Below are 21,735 nucleotides of genomic sequence, written 5' to 3'. Positions count from 1 at the left end.
AGCTCTGCTCTAAAAGAACGTACGTACCTGGACCCGCCTACTATCCTCGGAAACGTAAAATGATTGGCTAGAATCTAAAGTGTATCACAGCTCAGGAAAAAAAAGCACCGAAATGTGCGCTGCTTTTCGGTCTGGTTACTACCGTTTATACCGGTACCCATCCCTACTTACCAAAGAAAAGACGCTGCACTCATATTCCTCCGAGTGACGGCTAATGCTTCTGGAGCAGGTTATCACTTGGCATCAAAATAACAACTTCCAAAGCTAGAGCCGTGTTGTTTAGTGTTTCTATCCCCTCCACCCTTCACTGCTGTCATTATTGACCCAAGTTCAAGGGAGATTATCACATGGGATTACTGACAGGCCCTGTCTTTCATTCCCAGCACACACACGGACACACACCTAAAAGTGATTAGTAGATTCAGTTTGGTGGATTGTTCAGCAGACGCCGAAGGACATTTACATCACAGCCACGTGCATGCTGCTGTAAAATTGGCTTTAACAGTTAACGGTGGTCAGTGGCTCTCAGAAGCACAACGAGCTCACAAAATTAGATATTTTTCCCCTTAACCGTCCCCTGTCCATACGGGACGGTTAAAGCGCTGTTCTCTTTGCCTTTGTCGCAGTTTTCTTTCTTGCAAAGTTTTTAAAAAATTACCAGCGGGTCACACGAAGTCCCGAAAAAAAGTGCACTTCACAGTGGACTTTGAAACAGTAAAAAGCAAAGACAACTCAAAAAAAAGAAAGAAAAAAAAAGATATTTTTCCCCTGAATACATCGTTGTATTTGTGCATAGAAACAGCCTGTTTGCATTTACCATTTGTGCTAGCATCCTAGTTACATAACAAAGCTATGTGCAAAGTGCAGTAAAAGCGACTTTATATCCACAGCATGCTGCTTACACACACTTCAAACATCTTTCTGTCAATAGTAAAGACTGTCCCGCGGGTCAAGATGAACTTGGCGGCCTCACAGCGTGTTTGTGATTGTTTCATGTGGTGCACTGGAGGTCAGCGAGATATAGCAGATGTTGCAGAGCTGTCATTAATATGCATAATAAATGCCTCCCAGTCTGTCATGTCTACATTTTCCATCGTCAAACTCGTATTGTCATGTCTACGTCTCTCCATGTTTCCTCCTTATTTTGTAAGGTCTTTGAGTCTTTGTTTAGTTTCATTTCCCCTCTAGCGTCATGTTAATTTGTGTCAGCTGTGTTTCCCAGGTGTTTTCACTTTGCTCATTCCCTTCTGTGTATTTAAGTCCTCTTTCTTCCTCTGTGTCACGTCAGATTTCAGATATCTCATGATTGTGTTCAGTAGGGCTGAACGATATATCGCATTTGCGATAATATCGCGACATGATCAAGTGCAATTTTCTAACCGCAAAGGCTGCGATTATACTCTGGACATGTCCAAATTCATGGGCTGCATCCTCCTGAGGCCGCATTTGTAGACCGATTACGTCACAGCGACGCGCCGAAGGCTGTCCAAATTACTACCATATCCCAGAATTCATAGCGCGGCCCAGCCAAACTCCAGTTTCCAACAATGGCGGCCGCTACTAAGTTTTAAAATTACTCATACTAATCTTTCTGGGTCACAAAATAAACGTTTAACATATTTTCAGGCGAGAAAGTAGCTGTGTAAACATCAAATATCTGCTCGGTTTATCAAGATATCCCATATTTGCAAAAGTGCTTCGACGTTTTCAGAGGCGTCTGCTACCCACCAGCTCGACAGCTAGCCGGGAGCTCGAGGGTTACTGATGCGGCCGAGAACGGCACAACTCCCGGCACATCATTTTCAGATCACCGCGGAGTTTCGCTGCTCGGGTTAAACGTAATATATAAGTCACTTAGACAACCTAAAAATGTTATTGTTGGGCTTTTTTCAGTGTTTTGTTTGTTCGTGAGTAAATCGGTTTGGCTGAGATTAAAGTTATTAGATTAGATAAAATAAAACTTTATTAATCCCCCGGGTGGGTTCCTCCTTGGTTTTCACACAGCTGACTAAACGTCAAACAGAAAACTTATTAAACAGAAGTATGAGACAGTCGAGAATTTACACCAGTGTCTGGTTATATTTTAGATAGCAAGAAGCAGACGGCCGAGTTTATTAAACTCCACCGAGACAGCGGTGACGCTAATCAGAACTAGACCGTCCAATTTCACGCCTTTAAACTTTAAAGGCGTGTTTGTGTGTGTGTTTATACAATTGCTATTATGTTTGCACTTTATGTGTAATGTTACTGACTGCAGAGATCAGTAAGATGTGTGTATTTTTTATTTATTAGTTTTATTTATTTAATATTATTTTTTAATTGAATGACTGTCTAGTAGTTCACAGATGTTGAAAAACTGAGTGTGGTAAAGCCACTGATTTTGTTTATGTATATTTCTGCAATCTGCACATTGTACTGACTTTCATTTTAATGTTTACACCAGGGTTCCTTGTCAGCACTTTATGCTCAGATGTTTGTAAGCTAAAAATAAACTATTGTGTATGTTCAAATATACTGTTGTGATTGAAGAAGTTAAATAAAAATGTCAGTCATCAATTCATGCATCACCTCATGTCATCATAACAGAGGTCTGTCTTCCAGGAAAGAACAGTTTAAAATTAATGTAATATAGTATTGGCCATACTATATGATGTATTGCTTGTCTTTGTTTAATAATACAGAAGACAAAGACCTTAAAAAATAATCACATATCGCATCGCAATCGCAATATTGGGGCAAAAAATCGCAATTAGATTATTTTCCATAATCGTTCAGCCCTAGTGTTCAGGTCACGTTCATGTCCATGTCTTGTTTGTCAGTTTTCCCAGTTTAGGTGTTAGTTTTAGTTTTCACCCCTGTTCGCTTTTGGTTTCACCTAAATTCTGTGTCTGCGCTTAGCTTTGCACCACAAACACGCCAGCTGTGACATGTATGTGTATTTGTGTGTTAAGTGGATTTCAATTATCCAGCAAACATTTAGCAGTAAACAGCAAAAAGTCCTCATCCAAGAATTGGAGGTATGGTGGAGCACAACTTCTTCCATATATATTCACAGTAATCCACTAATTTTAGATTGCAAATAATAATGTTTTCAAGTCCTGAAAAACCACCCGGCAGGCCGAGACTTATGCCTCCTCTTTTCCATATATATGGATGTCTTACAATGTTTTTATAATGTTTTTCATCTTATCTATTTTAATTCTTTTATTTGATTATATTGTCCCTCTGTTCAGCACTTTGGCCAACACTTGATGTCCTTTAAATGAGACATTATTCTTTACAGACCTAAACGTCCTCATTTGTAGCCAGCCTAGGTTATTGTTGAATTTCGTGAATCTTGAACTTCAGCATCGTTAGACGTCTGCAATGACTTCTAATGAATATTTATGACAGTGAGAGGTCAACATCATTATACCTCACTGAGTTTTGAACCGTGTTCTAGTCATTCAGACTAGAAGCAATGAATAGATTGTGCAGCCATCTTTCATCCAAAGCTGTGCAGCTTAGCTTAACGACCAACAGAGTGGTGACTACAGTGCAGCTCTGTGATTGAAACCTCATCAACAAACTTGTTTGGCTCTCACATTTATAACTTCATGACTTGATCGACTTGTCCAGCCGAGTTATTAAGAATCTCCTGCCAGAGACTAACTGAAATGAATTTGAACAATGACATAAGTCCCCCCTAAATCTTCCCCCTCGGTCTTTCTGCCTCTGTCTCTAAAACATTGCAGGATATTGATGGTGTAATCCACAGTAGGGCCCTGTTTGCAGCAGTAATCCATTCGCCCTTCTCGTCATGGTTATTTTTATGGCCATTTGGTTTTGAGCATTTCAGTCTTAGCGTTTTCAAGGTATTAGTTGTTAAGTAAAAGCAATTCAGCTGGAACGTCATTTAGAGCTTTCATGTCATGAGGTTTGAAATATGGTTGATAAATCAGACATAAATATAAGCGTGATACACAGAGAGGATTTATTATCAGGGATGTTTTAGAGAGACAAACACTGGCCGGTGAGCTTGAGCTTTGTACTGCATGTATAACCTGGACTTTATAGATGTCTGACTCATAAGGACACCTGTGATTGTCCAAGTAGCTGCTCTGTCTCAATGCACTTTTCTAGGTTTTTCCTTAGTATGTGGGCAGCACTAACTGTCAGGAGCATTCATGTGAAATGTTCACTGGCAGGGCTATTTCATGCAGTGAACTGTGCTTGTTTTCATTGGTTTAACAATTCCTAATAGCCCGCACTCAAATATACACGTATATATGTCTTAAAACACTTGAAATAAATATAATCTCCAACTAAGTTTGATAAATGACTGATGCTTTTTCAAGCACCCTTGACTCCACTTAACCCATAGACATGTACTGTTAACACATATGGATCAAATGGACAGATAAGCTTTGGCTCATACAGCAGCGTCAGTCTAGAGCGTTCAGTTCAGTGTTATTTATATAGTGCCAAATCACAACAACAGTTTATATTGTAAGGCAAAGACCCTACAATAATGGAGACCCTGCAATAACTGAGACCCTACAATAACTGAGACCCTGCAATAACGGAGACCCTACAATAACGGAGACCCTACAATAACGGAGTACCTGCAATAACGGAGACCCTACAAAAACGGAGACACTGCAATAATGGAGACCCTACAATAACTGAGACCCTACAATAACGGAGACCCTGCAGTAACGGAGACCCTACAATAACGGAGACCCTGCAATAACTGAGACCCTACAATAACGGAGTACCTGCAATAACGGAGACCCTACAAAAACGGAGACCCTGCAATAATGGAGACCCTACAATAACTGAGACCCTACAATAACGGAGACCCTGCAGTAACGGAGACCCTGCAATAACTGAGACCCTGCAATAACTGAGACCCTACAATAACGGAGTACCTGCAATAACAGAGACCCTACAATAACTGACACCCTACAATAACTGAGACCCTGCAGTAACGGAGACCCTGCAATAACTGAGACCCTACAATAACAGAGACCCTACAATAACTGAGACCCTACAATAACTGAGACCCTGCAATAACGGAGTCCCTGCAATAACGGAGTCCCTGCAATAACGGAGACCCTGCAATAACTGAGACCCTACAATAACGGAGACCCTGCAATAACGGAGACCCTGCAATAACTGAGACCCTACAATAACTGAGACCCTGCAATAACGGAGTCCCTGCAATAACGGAGTCCCTGCAATAACGGAGGCCCTGCAATAACAGAGACCCTACAATAACTGAGACCCTACAATAACTGAGACCCTGCAGTAACGGAGACCCTGCAATAACTGAGACCCTACAATAACTGAGACCCTACAATAACTGAGACCCTACAATAACAGAGACCCTGCAGTAACGGAGACCCTGCAATAACTGAGACCCTACAATAACTGAGACCCTGCAATAACGGAGTCCCTGCAATAACGGAGGCCCTGCAATAACGGAGACCCTACAATAACTGAGACCCTGCAATAACGGAGACCCTGCAATAACTGAGATCCTACAATAACTGAGACCCTGCAATAACGGAGTCCCTGCAATAACGGAGACCCTGCAATAACAGAGACCCTACAATAACTGAGACCCTACAATAACTGAGACCCTACAATAACTGAGACCCTGCAATAACGGAGACCCTGCAATAACTGAGACCCTACAATAACGGAGACCCTACAATAACGGAGACCCTACAATAACGGAGACCCTACAATAACTGAGACCCTACAATAACGGAGACCCTGCAATAACGGAGACCCTACAATAACTGAGACCCTACAATAACTGAGACCCTGCAATAACGGAGACCCTGCAATAACTGAGACCCTACAATAACTGAGACCCTACAATAACGGAGACCCTACAATAACTGAGACCCTACAATAACGGAGTCCCTGCAATAACGGAGACCCTACAATAACGGAGACCCTACACATAACGGAGACCCTACATTAACGGAGACCCTACAATAACGGAGACCCTACATTAACTGAGACCCTACAATAACGGAGGCCCTGCAATAACGGAGACCCTACAATAACTGAGACCCTACAATAACGGAGACCCTACAATAACTGAGACCCTACAATAACGGAGACCCTACAATAACAGAGACCCTACAATAACGGAGACCCTACAATAACTGACACCCTACAATAAAGGAGGCCCTGCAATAACGGAGACCTTACAATAACTGAGACCCTACAATAACGGAGACCCTACAATAACAGAGACCCTACAATAACGGAGACCCTACAATAACTGACACCCTACAATAACTGAGAACCTACAATAACGGAGACCCTACAATAACGGAGACCCTACAATAACAGAGACCCTACAATAACGGAGACCCTACAATAACGGAGACCCTACAATAACGGAGACTCTACAGTAACGGAGACCCTACAATAACTGAGACCCTACAATAACAGAGACCCTACAATAACGGAGACCCTGCAATAACGGAGACCCTACAATAACGGAGACCCTACAATAACGGAGACCCTACAATAACGGAGACCCTACAATAACGGAGACCCTACAATAACGGAGGCCCTGCAATAACGGAGACCCTACAATAACGGAGACCCTACAATAACAGAGACCCTACAATAACGGAGACCCTACAATAACGGAGACCCTACAATAACAGAGACCCTACAATAACGGAGACCCTACAATAACTGAGACCCTACAATAACGGAGACCCTACAATAACGGAGACCCTACAATAACAGAGACCCTACAATAACGGAGACCCTACAATAACTGACACCCTACAATAACTGAGACCCTACAATAACGGAGACCCTACAATAACGGAGACCCTGCAATAACGGAGACCCTACAATAACTGAGACCCTACAATAACGGAGACCCTACAATAACAGAGACCCTACAATAACGGAGACCCTACAATAACTGACACCCTACAATAACTGAGACCCTACAATAACGGAGACCCTACAATAACGGAGACCCTACAATAACGGAGACCCTACAATAACTGAGACCCTACAATAACAGAGACCCTACAATAACGGAGGCCCTGCAATAACGGAGACCCTACAATAACGGAGACCCTACAATAACTGAGACCCTACAATAACGGAGGCCCTGCAATAACGGAGACCCTACAATAACGGAGACCCTACAATAACTGAGACCCTACAATAACGGAGACCCTGCAATAACGGAGACCCTACAATAACGGAGACCCTACAATAACTGAGACCCTACAATAACTGAGACCCTGCAATAACGGAGACCCTACAATAACGGAGACCCTGCAATAACGGAGGCCCTGCAATAACGGAGACCCTACAATAACTGAGACCCTACAATAACTGAGACCCTACAATAACGGAGACCCTACAATAGTACACAGTGGTGCAAGGATGTCATGGAGTCAAACGGACAAAAGAACTATTTGTGTTGATCAACAAACAAAATCATTCTTAGAGATCAGATCCTGACTAATAGAGGGTTTTTAGGAGTACTCATTTTGATGGTTGGTGATTTAAAAATCAGTGTTTTTTCCTTTAAGCCGGGGAGTATAAATAGACTTTCCCAACATTTGTGATGTGTAGGTGTCTACTCGGCTCCGTCTTGTTCCAACCACGTTTCGCCAACATTAACACCCAAAACATGGCTGACAGGTGCTTCTCTTTTCTCTTCTTTACTTTTAAATTTGAATTTATCAGGCATTATAAATTCTAATACCAGAAGATTGCCAAAAAGCTAATATTGGCTGATACTCAATGGCTCTCTTGGAAATTGATTTGGCACTCAGCAGCGTGCTGGCAGGCTTTGAATAGATGCTTCAAATGTCTTTCATGAGTCTGTAAACTTAGTTAATCTTCCTGAATGTTAAACATGACCAAATTAACCGATTATTATGCAGTTAAACACATAATGATAAAACACATAATGTTCCTGATTACAGCCCAGATGACATCCCAAATAAAACAACGTTAGAGAGACTTCATTGCTTTTCATATACTTCTCATTTGCAGTAAATCCACAGCACAGTCTGGCTGTACTGGTTTGGATGTTCCTCCGACTCTCTCACCTCCATCAGAGAGTTGCATTGTTTGAAGCCACTCTCCTATTCCTATGTTTAATCTCAATCCACAGCTGCCCAACTGATGGGGTTTAGGGAGAGCTGTTTGATGTTAATCTGTCACCCCCCTCCAGCCAGCTCTACATCTATATGCATCACTCTGTGTTCATGCTGACTGTATGCTGCTGCATTTCTGATATTTTACTGTAATCATCTTCACAGCCGGTCTTTTAATAATCAGTTGGTTTGATATTATTCTTTTCCCAGCTGATCTCTTTAGTAAAGGTTACATTTGATTGGTTGTCCCAGTCAAGTGTCTGTAATCGATATAGTAAAATGTTTGGTGTTTTGGTGCTTTGGTAAACAGAACAAGAAAATGCAGCTTTATTACCACTCGCTCCAGTATAGACGCTCCAGTACTGACCCAGTGTACATGGATGTTGAGTAAGCACTGCTGTTTGATGCTGAACTGGGACTACTAATATCCTAGATTAGAGCATTATAATCTGGTTGCTGTGGTATTATGGGGTGCTCATGAAAGATGCCAATCCTGTCACCATGGTAACCAGGAGAATCCACTGTAGGAATCAGTGGCAGGGTCTCCTCTGGACGTGCAGTGACACACAGTGGTTAGTAACACAGTAGAAATAGACACAGGACACATTAAAAGCAGTTTGTACTCATGAGTAAATCTGATTGTCCTGACCTGGGCAAATAATCATGAAAGGGTCAACCTGACATCAGGCTGTGTTGTCACAGTGATGTGGTCCAAAGTCGGAAGCTTGCCAGAGTACAGCAGATGTTAGTTTGCTTTAGTTATGCAAGGAGGAAAGATCCCCCAAAGAAGCTCAGCCCTGAGACCGAAGCTGTCTGCCACCATATCGTCTCACGGGAGTCAACAGGAAGTCCTTAATGATGCAGTCGCACTTCTCAGAATCTGCTCAGTGATGTTTACATCATCTTTGGCTGTACCCACCACCACAGACCACAACAGTCCACAGACCACCACAGACCACCACAGACCACCACAGACCACAGTCCACCACAGACCACCACAGGAGGAAGTGGGTTAGAAGCACAAATGTGTTTGTATGATATACAATCATTATAGATGTGAAGTGTGGCAGTGATCAGGGGATGGTTGTTTGCACATTTACCATGAAGTTTGTGCTGTTTCATTGTATTTTGAGAGTCTGTGTTTAACATCGGGGAGGAGACGTAGAAGTCAGCCCTCTGATGCTCTGTCGAGCCAGATGATGAGAAAGCTGATTTGTAGAACTCAGAGTACTTTACAGACGTAAGAAATAATGCTAGCTGAACATTACTCTGTGTTCAACATTAGCACCTTTTTCTGCAGTGCAGTGGGAGTTTTTCTGTCACGGCTGAGCTGAGCGATAATTTGAATTCACTGTCAGGACTAAGAAGTAAAAACTAGAGGACGTGGACCCCAGACAAAGCAATGAGGTGCCAATAGATGTTATATTAGTGTTACTAGCTGGAGGCTGGGTGTTGTCTTTGCATCTCCATCAGATTCTTTCCCTCACCAAACACATTTCCTTCTCATCTCTTAAACAGCGCTGTGGGCGTTTGGCCTGTTATTTTAGGCAAGCTCACCTTCCCTCCGATAACATTTTCCTCTCTGTTTTGCTTTTTTTGAGATGCCTGGCTGAAATGAAATTGTACTCACACATATTTAAGTAAACAGAGCTAGGGTCAAAACCCACTGAGGTAATCCTCCCCCCGTCTGGATCCAGGCCAGGCGGCAGCACTGACAAATACAAGTGGATATATATTAGTGTGAGTGTGGGTGTCTCTGCTTTCTGATTGTGCAGCACTTTATCATCATACATAATGTGTTTCTATTCTCTTTTGCATTGTGAACATACATTGTACTGGACTGGACTACAAGTGAACTCTAATGTTATTGTGTCAGAACTGCCACTTACTTAAAGCAGAGGTACTCTTACACTGCAGCGTGCATGTGGATCATGTTCAGCTGAGCTGCTGAGAGGAAGGAGAGTCGGGAAGGAGACGGATCGCAGCCTGACACACGCTGTGGCACATTTGGAAAAGCAACCATCCAATCAGGGGCTGGTTGCTGTGGATGCAAAGAGTAGAGGCACCACTCAGATACTGGGTGGGTTGAGGTTCAGGTCGCACAGAGAGAAGAAACCACTATGTCCTCACAGATATACAGTATTGCACCCAGAGATGTACAGCCTGCCAGACCAGTAGACACCAAGACCATTGTAAACACATGGAGGGGATGTTTAACAGGCTGGGAGCGCCAGAGGTGATCCACAGGAACCAGGGCGAGACGTTTGAATCCTGTGTGTTTGTATGTGAGAAAGTGGGCATCCATTAGACGACAGCTGTGACGACATCTGTGTTTAGTTTGAGGTGCTGTAGTTGTCGATTTTTTACACATCTTTGAAATATTTATATTTGAAATATTAGGAGACGTACTTGTGCAAAGGTAATATTAAAAGGTTGTAGCAGAACGTAAGATATAAGACAGAAGTCAGAGTACAGTGTTATATGAAAATAGTAATAATACAAGAGCGTGTATAATTATTACTGGCTAAATGTGACATATGGCACGTACAGTAACATTAACAGTCTGAGCTGCTTTTTTGAGTCCTCTTGTTACCCAGCGGGAATTCCCCAACACTGACTCCTGATTGGACAGACGGGCTTTACAGATGTTGCAGGAATATGCCCAGTGCTTAATACTACAACATCTGGCCATAAAACCACCTCGTTGTGACCAGACAGTGACAGCAGCACCTCCAGGACCAAGGCCTCGATCTACTTTAGGTTCAGGGTCACTGGTGTTTTCTTCCAGCGTATCATAAAACAACACTTGTTTGTTTTGTTCATGTTGTCACTGCATGTCAGTTTATACTGACTTTCCTATTAACTCTAAAAGGCTGCTTACGCTGGAGGAAATTTGGTCCTCGCTTTGCTTTGTACTTGCAGTTGCCAAGGAAACCAGTATCATCCACACTGTCAAAAGTCATTCAACGGTGTCCTCTCACAGGAACTCACTTTATATTTGAATCAGCAGTGGCCCACTTCTTCAACTGAAATAAATCTCACATTTGTCACACACTACAAACCATCTGGAGGTAAACACATTTCCCATCAGCATTATTTTGATAGATGATGGGAATTAGTAGGTAAACCAAGCTGGCTTCCATCGGCTGTGACACCTGTGTTTCATTCAGATGTCGGTCCAGCCTGTCAGACTCGTCTTTGGTAAAGGAGACATCCATATCTGTCAGTGTTACTAAGGTCTGACACTGCAGAAGACTTTCTGCAGGTTTCTCATTTTGAAGCAAAATCTAAGCATAAACCTTATCTACATCTTTGTTTCCATAGCAACACAACCCTCCTGTGTCTATAGTTCATAGTTTATTTCGAAAGCAGTTGTGTAGCTTGTTTTTATGGACACACAATGTCGTCCACACCTCTAACTGAGATCTGTTTATCACTGATGGAAACAAGCTGAATATGTTCAATATTTAATCCCAGATCTGTGCTTCAGTACCTGTCTGCACCCTATACTGCATCACGTTCGTCTGTTAGACTGTATGGGCTTTTGCACGGCAGTTCATTTATGAGCTAACATTAAGCTGCTGGGTCTCTTGTGTTGGTTTTCATTTGTCAACGGACTGATGATACCTGATGCTGGTTCTACCTGAGACCAGTTTGGTGGTTTCCACTGTTATCATAGAGGCAGCCCTGGTTGTAAATCCACCTCTTGCCCGGACGTTGCATCTCTCCCTGGTTGGATGGATGGATGGATGTATGGATGGTTGGATGGATGGGTGTATGGATGGATGGATGGGTGAATGGATGGATAGATGGATGGTTGGATGGATGGATGGATGGTTGGGTGGATGGATGAATGGTTGGATGGTTGGATGGATGGATGGATGGATGGTTGAATGGATGGATGGATGGATGGATGGATGGATGGATGGTTGAATGGATGGATGGTTGGATGGATGGATGGATGGATGGATGAATGAATGGATGGATGGTTGGATGGATGGATGGATGGATGGATGGATGGTTGGATGAATAGTTGGGTGGATGGATGAATGGATGGTTGGATGTATGGTTGGGTGGATGGATGAATGGTTGGATGGATGGATGGATGGATGGATGGATGGTTGGATGGATGGATGGATGGATGGATGGTTGGATGGATGGTTGGATGGATGGATGGATGGATGGATGGATGGATGGATGGATGGATGGATGGATGGTTGGATGGATGGATGGTTGGATGGATGGATGGATGGTTGGATGAATAGTTGGGTGGATGGATGAATGGATGGTTGGATGGATGGATGGATGGATGGATGGATGGATGGATGGTTGGATGGATGGATGGATGGTTGGATGAATAGTTGGGTGGATGGATGAATGGATGGTTGGATGTATGGTTGGGTGGATGGATGAATGGTTGGATGGATGGATGGATGGATGGATGGATGGATGGTTGGATGGATGGATGGATGGATGGATGGTTGGATGGATGGATGGATGGATGGATGGATGGATGGATGGATGGATGGATGGATGGATGGATGGATGGATGGATGGATGGATGGATGGATGGATGGATGGATGGATGGATGGTTGAATGGATGTTTGGATGGTTGAATGGTTGGATGGATGGATGGTTGAATGGATGGTTGGATGGATGGATGGATGGATGGATGGATGGATGGATGGATGGATGGTTGAATGGATGAATGGTTGAATGGTTGGATGGATGGATGGTTGAATGGTTGGATGGATGGATGGTTGGATGGTTGAATGGATGGATGGATGGATGGATGGATGGATGGATGGTTGGATGGTTGAATGGATGGATGGATGGATGGATGGATGGATGGATGGTTGGATGGTTGAATGGATGGTTGGATGTATGGATGGATTAAAGAGGGGTGTGTGGGGATTTTTACTGGCTACACTTTGTGCAGACCAAGTGTTCCTTCAGCTACTTGCTGTGTTTCACGTACACACAGAAGCATCTAGATTACATCTTTCCCCACTGCAGTAACATAAAGTAGTACAAGTGGCTTTACTCCCTGTCCCCCTCCCTCCCACAGATAGTGAGCCATATGGCGGATGGCAGATTAAAAATGTTTGTGCCTGCCCTGCCCATTGGATTACCAGCCCACTAATGGGGTATGAGTGTGTGTGAGACTGGGGGTGGGGGATTCTGCAGTCCTTAGAGATAAAGAAAAGTAGTGACTTTCCTGCGTAGTTACCCACGTAGTCATTTTTTGTCCTCCTAAACGAATAAATGACAGTAAAACAAAAAATACCCTCATTAAGTAAGTTACAAGTAGGAGAAGTGAAACTGAGAAGTGTTTTGGATCTAACTGCAGATGTTTCAATAAGGCCAGGATTCATTTTCCACTTCCACGAGTGTGCTCGGGTCCACAGATGGTTTCTGACTTACTCTTTGTTACTCCGGTAATTAAAGGCCTTGTGCTGATAAATATCACAGTTCTTCCATTGCCCAGGTGTAGCTAATAATATATAGCTTCGTCAGTTTTTTATGAACTTAACTCTTCAAAGGCCGCTCATCGAAATACTTGGTGACGAGTGTGAAGCAGCAGGAAAATATGTTTGTCCCTCATAGTACTGGATTTCCTGGATATGCTCCAAATTGCTCAGATTGGACTGGTTTTCACTTTTTGAAGGATCCACTTCACTGACCGTGTTCCTCACCATTCATTTAAATGATTTCTTTCTAGTCACTTTCTAATCGTTCATTCATAGAAAACCCCAGAGCTCCTTCTCATGGGCTTGCACTGGCTCTCCACAATGAGAGGTCTTTCTCCCTACGCTAACATATTCCACCAAATGGTTTAGCTGATCTGTTTAACAGTGAGATTATTGTGTGAGTCGTGACTTAGAGGAGTGCAAAGAGAATGAGACATTTACCTCCCTGATGTCCCACACAAGGACACACATATGCACACGGAGAACACAACACGGCCACGTCTGAAGCTTCTGTTAGACAGCACACCGTTAATTGTGCTGCCATGAAAAGGTCTGTGTGGCTTTTAATTTGCATTCAGTCCATCAGGATCAATACGTCCCTGCTCTGGGCTACAGGCTGACATAGACCTGTATTAGGACAATACTGCGTCTGCTTCCATTAAACAGTGATTGAAGTAAAGGTTGGAGACCACGGTGCCACAGAAAAGTCGCCGAGAGGGAGGGACGAGTGTAAAAATCCCTCGTGTGAGCTTTAGCTTCTGTTTGTGTGGGTTTAATCTGACTACAGTGTTCTGGGCCGACGATCTGAGCAGTGACAAACGGTCAGTGTGCTGCCCTCAACAGTTTTTGATCCAGGACAGCACTTTAGCGCATGTCCACCCAGCATGCACCGGAAAAGTTTCATTTGCACTATGATGGTGGTATGTAGGAGAAGGTCACATCAGGCTGTGCTGCAACACAACCAGTCTAACTATGGCCTTGAAACTGATTGTGCGCTGTTATGTAGTGATAGAGAATAGTGGGCGGAGCTTCTTTGATGCCTCACAATGTCCAAAGAAGAATCTGTGTATGACAGCAGGAGTGACACTGGCTCACAGGAGCAGTTAATATGAACACCTGATAAACACCTGTAGCTCTCGTGGAGCACACCGGAGCTCGGACGCTCTCGTGACGCCACGTTAACATGTTGTTGTTGTTTTAGGCTCTTTCCAAACACAGTCAAGTGGAAGCTGCAGACGTTTTCATCACTTTTAGAGGAAAACAAATGTATATATTAACAGAAATTAGGCCCATGTTTGCCTCACAATGCTTGCTGTGTCTGCGGTGGTCCTGCCTTGTTTAGCATGCCACCCAATCACCACCACCCTCTCCTCCCTCGTCATGCATAGCTGGGCTGGTGGGTGTAAAAATAGCCGGGTTGGAGGGGGTGGAGTACGAGGGGTTGTTAGTCAATGCTCATTGAGTTGGATGCTTTAATGAGGAAACAGTAGCTCTCTGCTGCCTGCACTTACAGGCGTCCAGTCAAGTGGTGCAACCAGGACAGGACCTCGTCCCTGCTGTATGGTAGCCTGTAAGCTTTTAGGGGAGGGGGAGGAGGGACGGGGAGGGGATTATCAAAGTGATTAACTCACTTAGAGTCCTTTACATTCTGATGAAAGACACTTATATAAGTTGAACCATGGGCAACACAGCCGTGTGTAAGGTGTGCGGCTCAGACAAGGGCCTGAGGACGGCTGGGAGCCCGGCTCACCTGGACCTGAATGCTTTGCCAGACTTCTACTGCATGGAGCACTTTCCTGTGCAGCGTCCTCTGATCCTGGTAAGAGCTCACATTCAAAGCACACTCTGTGTTTGCCTTTGAGTTGGATGTAAACAGATATGGACAGATATGTGTCTCTGTTGGTGTGCACATGGTTTGTGCTCTCTTCAAAGGCCAGTGTGACATTTGTGTTCATAAAGTGTCCCGGCACAGCAGCATGTGGGCTCATGTATCTCATTTGAAAAGCAATGTAATCACTTCAGCAGCTGTTGGGAACACAAGACCAGAAAATATCACTTCTTCAGTCTGGGGTCAGTTTTAGTGCGTGAACGTTTGCTGTGTCAGTGAAACAGTTTGTTTGTGTCTTCATTGAGTGACTCGTGCAGTAAGTGCGTCTCAAAGGGCTTTGCAGCGCTCTAACACAGAGGTGGAAACATGGATGCGCTCTGGTTCCTAATGTGTTTGCTGACAGTGGAAGTTTGGATCGAATCATCAAAGGCTCAGCTGTGAGTAGGTGACTACACAAGTCCTCGGAGCTCTTTGTTTGAAAGCTAAACCCTCAGACTGAGATCAGCTGAGTTGCTATAAACACACGGTTCCTAATATTTTCACCCCTGTCGATCCTCCTGCTGTTCTGATATATAGGTTTCATGTTATGATTCAGGTCATCACTCCGGTATGACCTTACACTGACCCTTTCCTCCAGGAGCACAAGTGGAACATTCCCACTGGTCCTGCTCAGTGTGGGTCGAGGGTTTGGTTTTCCTCAGGTTTGTCGCAGAGCAAAGGAATATTTGTCTGACAGAACTACAGCAGCAACTTTATGCTCGTGTGGAACCATTTTGGTCATTTTTATATTTATTTGGCAAATTCTGGTCAGTTTCTCAAACAGCTGCAGGCGCCAACTCAACTGAACACCACTCAGCTGTTCGTCCACACCTGAAGGAGACGGACACTCTTTCCACCATGGAAATCATAATGAATCTATCCAGTCAACACCTCCACTCTGCAGGCTTTTAGCATCTTTGAGGGCCTTGTTTTGGTTTGTTTGGCTTCGACGCTGCTCTCTACTTTCTGTTTGTCTCATAAATGTGTTTTCCTGTGTCTGTGACACACGTCCTGTTTTTAGACGTGGACAGCTCGGTGTCTCGACCTGTGAACTTTGGCCTCCTCTTACTCTGCCATGTTGCAGTCCAGTGCTTGAAAGGTCCTACCACGTCCTCCTGCTGCTTTAACAGAGAGCGGTTTATGCTCCAGGTCCTGCATTGGTGATCCGGATGTTAACACGTGTAGGCAAAGATTTGATTGGCTGGAAACAGTCGTGTTCAGTTCAGCCACCATTAATCATGATAGTGATGAAACATCAGACTGATGACTGTGTCAGGATGTAATGCCGGTCCGTTCGTGCCAACTCGACCACCACCAGGTGTTGTTGTGTCAGCGGCACAAACAGAGCGGCACCAGGGTGAGGTGCAGTTGCTAATAAACACAGATACTGTTGTTCCATCCAGCTAGAAATAGAATTTGTTTCTTAGTTGCTGTCTCCACTGTGTCAAGTTCGCGTCTCTGTGTCATACTTCCTGTTTTACTTTGAAGGTCCGTGTCTTATGTGAATGTGTCCTGCTTTGCTTGTCTCGTCAGTCCTGATTTCTCCCAGCTGTGCCCTCCTTCTGTGTCTCATTCCCCTTGTTACTCCCCAGTGTATTTAAACCCTGTGTTTCTCTGAGTCAGTGTCGTGTTGTCCCTCTTGCTGTGTGTGATTCTCCCCGTGTCTTCTGGTATGTGTTATAATTAGCTTTTCCCAGTTTAGTTTTGTATTGCTTGTGTTCTGTTTTCCAGCAATAAAGCTGTGCTTTTGAGTTCAAGTTCTGTCCCCGTGAGTTTGCGTTTGGGTCCAATCCCTGCCTGCCACACAGCGTTTCATGACAGTTTTATTTGTCAGTGCCTAACTTTAGTGTTAACATAATCAGTTCTCACACATGAAGGCCAAACTCGTTATTGGATTTTTAAAGAGTAGTAAAAATGTCTAGTTTTCAGTTGCCATTTAGTTTTAGGGTCCAAAGTGAATCAGCAGGGCTTGGAAAACGAGCTGTGCAGCCACAGTTTGAAGGAATCACCACAAATAACGTTTCTAAGAGAACAGGATGAGTTAGCGAGCGTCGTGTAATGTTCAACATTTAGAAATCGTTCAAAAGGAAGCAAGTGTTTTTGGCTTCATCTGAAACAGCCTCATCACTATGGTTACCACGTCACTATGCTTGTCTCCATGGTAACTGGAAGGGGTATGGATGCTCCCAGCCTTAGCACGAGCAGCTCACAGTATTCGTGTCGGGGACAGTTTGCATTGTTGAGCTCCTGGCACTCTGCAGGTGCTGGTGCACGAGCACGAACAGCCTCATGATGTCTTGAAGACACGAGCGTCAGTGAGAACAGACACGGTGTCGGTGATGTTGTCACAGACAGCAGCTTCATGCAGCTGCAGCTTGTGTCCGACGGCTGCTGCAGTTCCCACCTTTCTCCAGCGTTTCTCATTCAAAGCCTCGCTCGTCTGAAGGTCCTGTTGGTCTTCATGTCGCCATAGCAACCAGCCAGCGGCAGAGATGATTAGGGCATGATGTGTGTCGGCAGCCCGACATGAGGATGCTATCAGGCTTCACTGTGCGAACATGAAGACGCGTATCTAAGCTTCTCTTTACTGTGCTTTTATTCAGAAAATTAAACTGGGAAAGAAATCTGCGATATTACAGCAACACAGATTTAAGTGTTAACAATATATTTTACAGTGATATATCATTTTATTAGTGATAGATAGTAAGTTGCTTTAATTTCCCTGTGGTAGAGAGAATCTCTGGGTCGTATATACTAATGAATATTTGATTTGATGAAATCGGGACTAGTTCTAGATCGGACGCCAGCACGGCGTGGGGAGAAAAAGTGATGCAGTGCAGTTCCCTGCAGTAGCCAGGTGGTAGTTGACTGCAGGTGGAAACATCAAGGCTGTGTCTGAAGCGGGTATCACTGCTGCAGTGCTCTCTGTGCTTCACTTGTCTATGCACGTGAACGGCTGTCATTCAAATTCTTTGGCAAACTTTGATGGCTAACAATAGATCCTCCTCCTGAAAACAAGCAGTGTTAGAGAAACAGCAGTGTTGGTGCTGCATTTGACCCCTGAACTCCTCTAACACAATCTGAGTGCAGCACACATCAGCAGTGTTTTTCTGCAGCAGGAGCAGAGAGCTTGATTTAACTTTGGTGGAGGAAAATGCTGAATCACTCCTCACAGTGCTGGTCTGTTTCCAACTGCATCAGCATCCAAGAACAGGGAATGTCCTTCACAGCAGGGACGTTTCTGCGCACTGAGGGAGATCAGGGGTGCAAATGCACTGATGATACTTTGTGCAGTGTGATTTTTGGCACTAATAATTTAGACTTCTTATGGAAAACGTAAAAATAGATCATTGCTATTGATGAAGGCACAAAAGCCTTTTGCAGACTAGGTGTGTTTCTTTAAATGCAAACATAATTACTGAAGGATGGCGTTCCAGGATGGCGTTCCAGGGGCCTCGTGTCGTCATTAGACATGAACAGGAGTCTGTGTGCGATGTTCTCAGGCAGCCAATCAAGTATGTGCTTTGTAAAGTGTGCTTCTTCTCTGTTTCTTCCAGTCGGACAGTAACACAAGTTTCCTGCGAGCAGCCAGAGCGGGGAACGTTGACAAGGTTTTGGAATACCTGAAAGGGGGCGTGGACATCAGTACCTGCAATCAGGTAGGAAAACGCAGACACATCCACACAAGCAGATCTGCTGTCTATCTACACCAATGGCTGCACAGTGTGGACAAAAAAGAACATCCATCAGGCTTTTGCCTTGGTGCATGCTGGGTAGTTTTTACTTTTTGTCCAACTGCCAATATATTAGGGATGCACCGATATCGGGTATCGGTATCGGTGCATCCCTAATATATTGATTGTTTCTACTGAATTGGTGTTTCTGATCGATTTGGCTTCTCTGTAAGAATTAAAAATGGCAAGAGTCTGTAAGCTTAAGCACAAAACTTCACCAAGTAGCTTCTGTGGGCTCTAAACACAATCAGAATTTCAGCAGCGCTGACGTCAGAGAGCAGGAGACAGTTTCATAGTTGTTGTGGTACCAATCAGGCAGACAGAGCTCTTTGTTTCTGTCAGGTGAGACCGCTTTGACTGCTCTGCCGCGGCTCGTAGGTCACACATATTTACCTGTTTACCAAATAAACAATGTAAATTTGGCCCACTGTCACAGGAAACCGTGTCAGTGGTGACTCACAACCACTGCCCCGCCCCACAACAGTGATCCTGAAACTGTTGTTATGTAAGCTTGGAGCGAGTTAGCATATTGTCCCTTATCTTTGCATTTCAAAATCCACTGGCCACGCCCCTTTCTATACATAGTCTGGTTCCAGGTGTTACCTGCCATGTGCAGCTCATTAGGTTGAAAAGGTGACGCGTATGTTTTAAAGGTGTTTGCTGCCTTCCCCACATACGAGGCCCCCTGCTGCCTGTGTCGTCTCAGCACTGTTGGTGATGCATTGAACAAACAAACAAAAATAATGAGCCCAGTGCTTTTTGTTATTGTTTACTACACATGAATCCTTCTTGGGTTGTTCCAAAGCAGGTTGTGATAATCCTTCTTCTGTTATTGTATAATCAAATAATGTCCCTTCAATCCTGCGAGGGAGAAGTTTGATCCGAGGGAAGTGCTTTATTTAGCTGCTCTCATGTATCAGGATTCCAGCCGTGGATGAGACACTGAAAGCTGATAGGACGTAAACGGTCCTGCCCTGGCAACGGTCATAATGAGCAACACAGTAAACAGAAGTCACACGAAATGGAAGATTGGCTGGTGTCCATGTTGTGTGAAGATGTTTGGCGTGACGTTGGCGTGGATCACTTTGACATTTGACATTACACTGTGTCTCTCTCGTAGCGCGTGCTGCTGCTGCTGTCAAGAACTTAACTGAGTGGCAAAGGCCAAACGCAGCTTCAATGTTCTGAAGTAAACACACAAAACTAAACATCAGTCAAATGTGAACATCTCTGTATCCATGTCAAGAGACATGCAGCAAATGCTCGTCTCTTGCTTTCTACAAACGAGTCATTGATCCAGCATCAAACACTGAACCGTGCTGCTGAATCACTGTCTGCTCATCACACTGTGGATGTGTCACTGTGTAAAACCTTGTAGATTGTGTGATTTTTGGCGTCACAAACCTTGGATTTGATGAACTGAAAGGTTCTGGGCGCTCGCTGCTGTGACTAGCCGACTATGAGCAGAAGCTCAGGGTTGGACCTCGATAAAGTTTACGGCTGATTTTTGCCAATTCTGCAGTCAAATGTGAACATTCAGAGGATTTGGCACAGTTTCATTTTCCAACAAACCCTCCAGGAAGTATCACCCAACATAAAGTTATAAAAGTTTTTGCATATTTCAGTTGCTGTGGACAAAACGAGGCGAGAGATGTTAGTGATGGAGAAGTGGGTGGAGCGGTCATGGAGCAGGACAAAGGGTGGGTGGGTGCAACAGGAAGAAAGGGCTCTCTGAGGTCATGGGCTGGTGTAACATCAGCAGATGCTCAACATAAGTGCAAAAAGAAGCGAGCAGATGCAGTTAAATGTTTGTACACAGGAGATTATTAACTCAGAGAACTGTTTTCTATTTGATATCCTTTACTTTGTTATTGTCCTTTGGGCAAAAGTAACCGAAAACCCTTCATCTCTGCAATCTGATTGGCCACGCGTCTTAAAAAAGGAAAAGCTGTTGGCTGCCTACCTGTATACGTTCGTATTTGTTTGAGACAAGTGATTCAAAAACAGCAGGACTAAAGCTGAAATGCATATTCCTCTCTGCGACTTAACCAGCTGTGGAAAACCTATATAACCTTGTATAGGGGTCCCAGATGGCCATTAGCTTCAGGGGGCTATCTGATGATAGGGGTGGGGGTGAAAATGGAGTGGTTATTGTTAGACTTTCAGAAAAAATGTTTACAAAGTTTACAGTGGGGTTTTTACCTGGTGGACTAGAGCAGCGGTCCCCAACTCCCGGGCCTCGGACCGGTACCGGTCCGTGAGTTGTTTGGTACCGGGCAACGAGAGTTGAAGCTCAGGTGTGAAATGTCTGGTTTTCAGGGGTTTTTCAGCGTTATTTTGTTATCGTTTTTATCGTTAACTCGGTTTTCCTGGGTCTTTTCACATGTGTTATGAATAAATCTTCTTTTTTTCAGTACCGGTACTAGTTTTATTTTGTTGTATTTATCCGTGACACCTTAAAGGCCGGTCCCTGAAAATATTGTCGGGCATAAACCGGTCCATGGCGCAAAAAAGGTTGGAG

At 44.1% G+C, this 21,735-nt stretch overlaps 1 protein-coding gene across 27 annotated transcripts in view; it reads left to right on the top strand.

Moving 5' to 3' along the window:
- ank2b (ankyrin 2b, neuronal) overlaps positions 1-21,735 on the top strand; it is a 154,564-nt gene that overhangs the window by 69,444 nt on the left and 63,385 nt on the right. For 26 of the 27 annotated variants that reach the window (XM_026159507.1, XM_026159612.1, XM_026159602.1 and 23 more), the window contains exon 2: positions 19,038-19,139. In XM_026159507.1, coding sequence (XP_026015292.1) covers positions 19,038-19,139 — 102 coding nt within the window. Of the gene's footprint in view, positions 1-15,210; positions 15,433-19,037; positions 19,140-21,735 lie in introns of those variants that run through there. The other variant, XM_026159480.1, reaches the window with a different exon arrangement.

The sequence above is a fragment of the Astatotilapia calliptera genome, chromosome 3 (genome assembly GCF_900246225.1).
Source record: "Astatotilapia calliptera chromosome 3, fAstCal1.2, whole genome shotgun sequence".
NCBI classification, from domain to species: Eukaryota; Metazoa; Chordata; class Actinopteri; order Cichliformes; family Cichlidae; genus Astatotilapia; species Astatotilapia calliptera.
The sequence above is the reverse complement of the archived record's forward strand: the minus strand, read 5'-3'. Positions and strand labels throughout refer to the sequence as shown.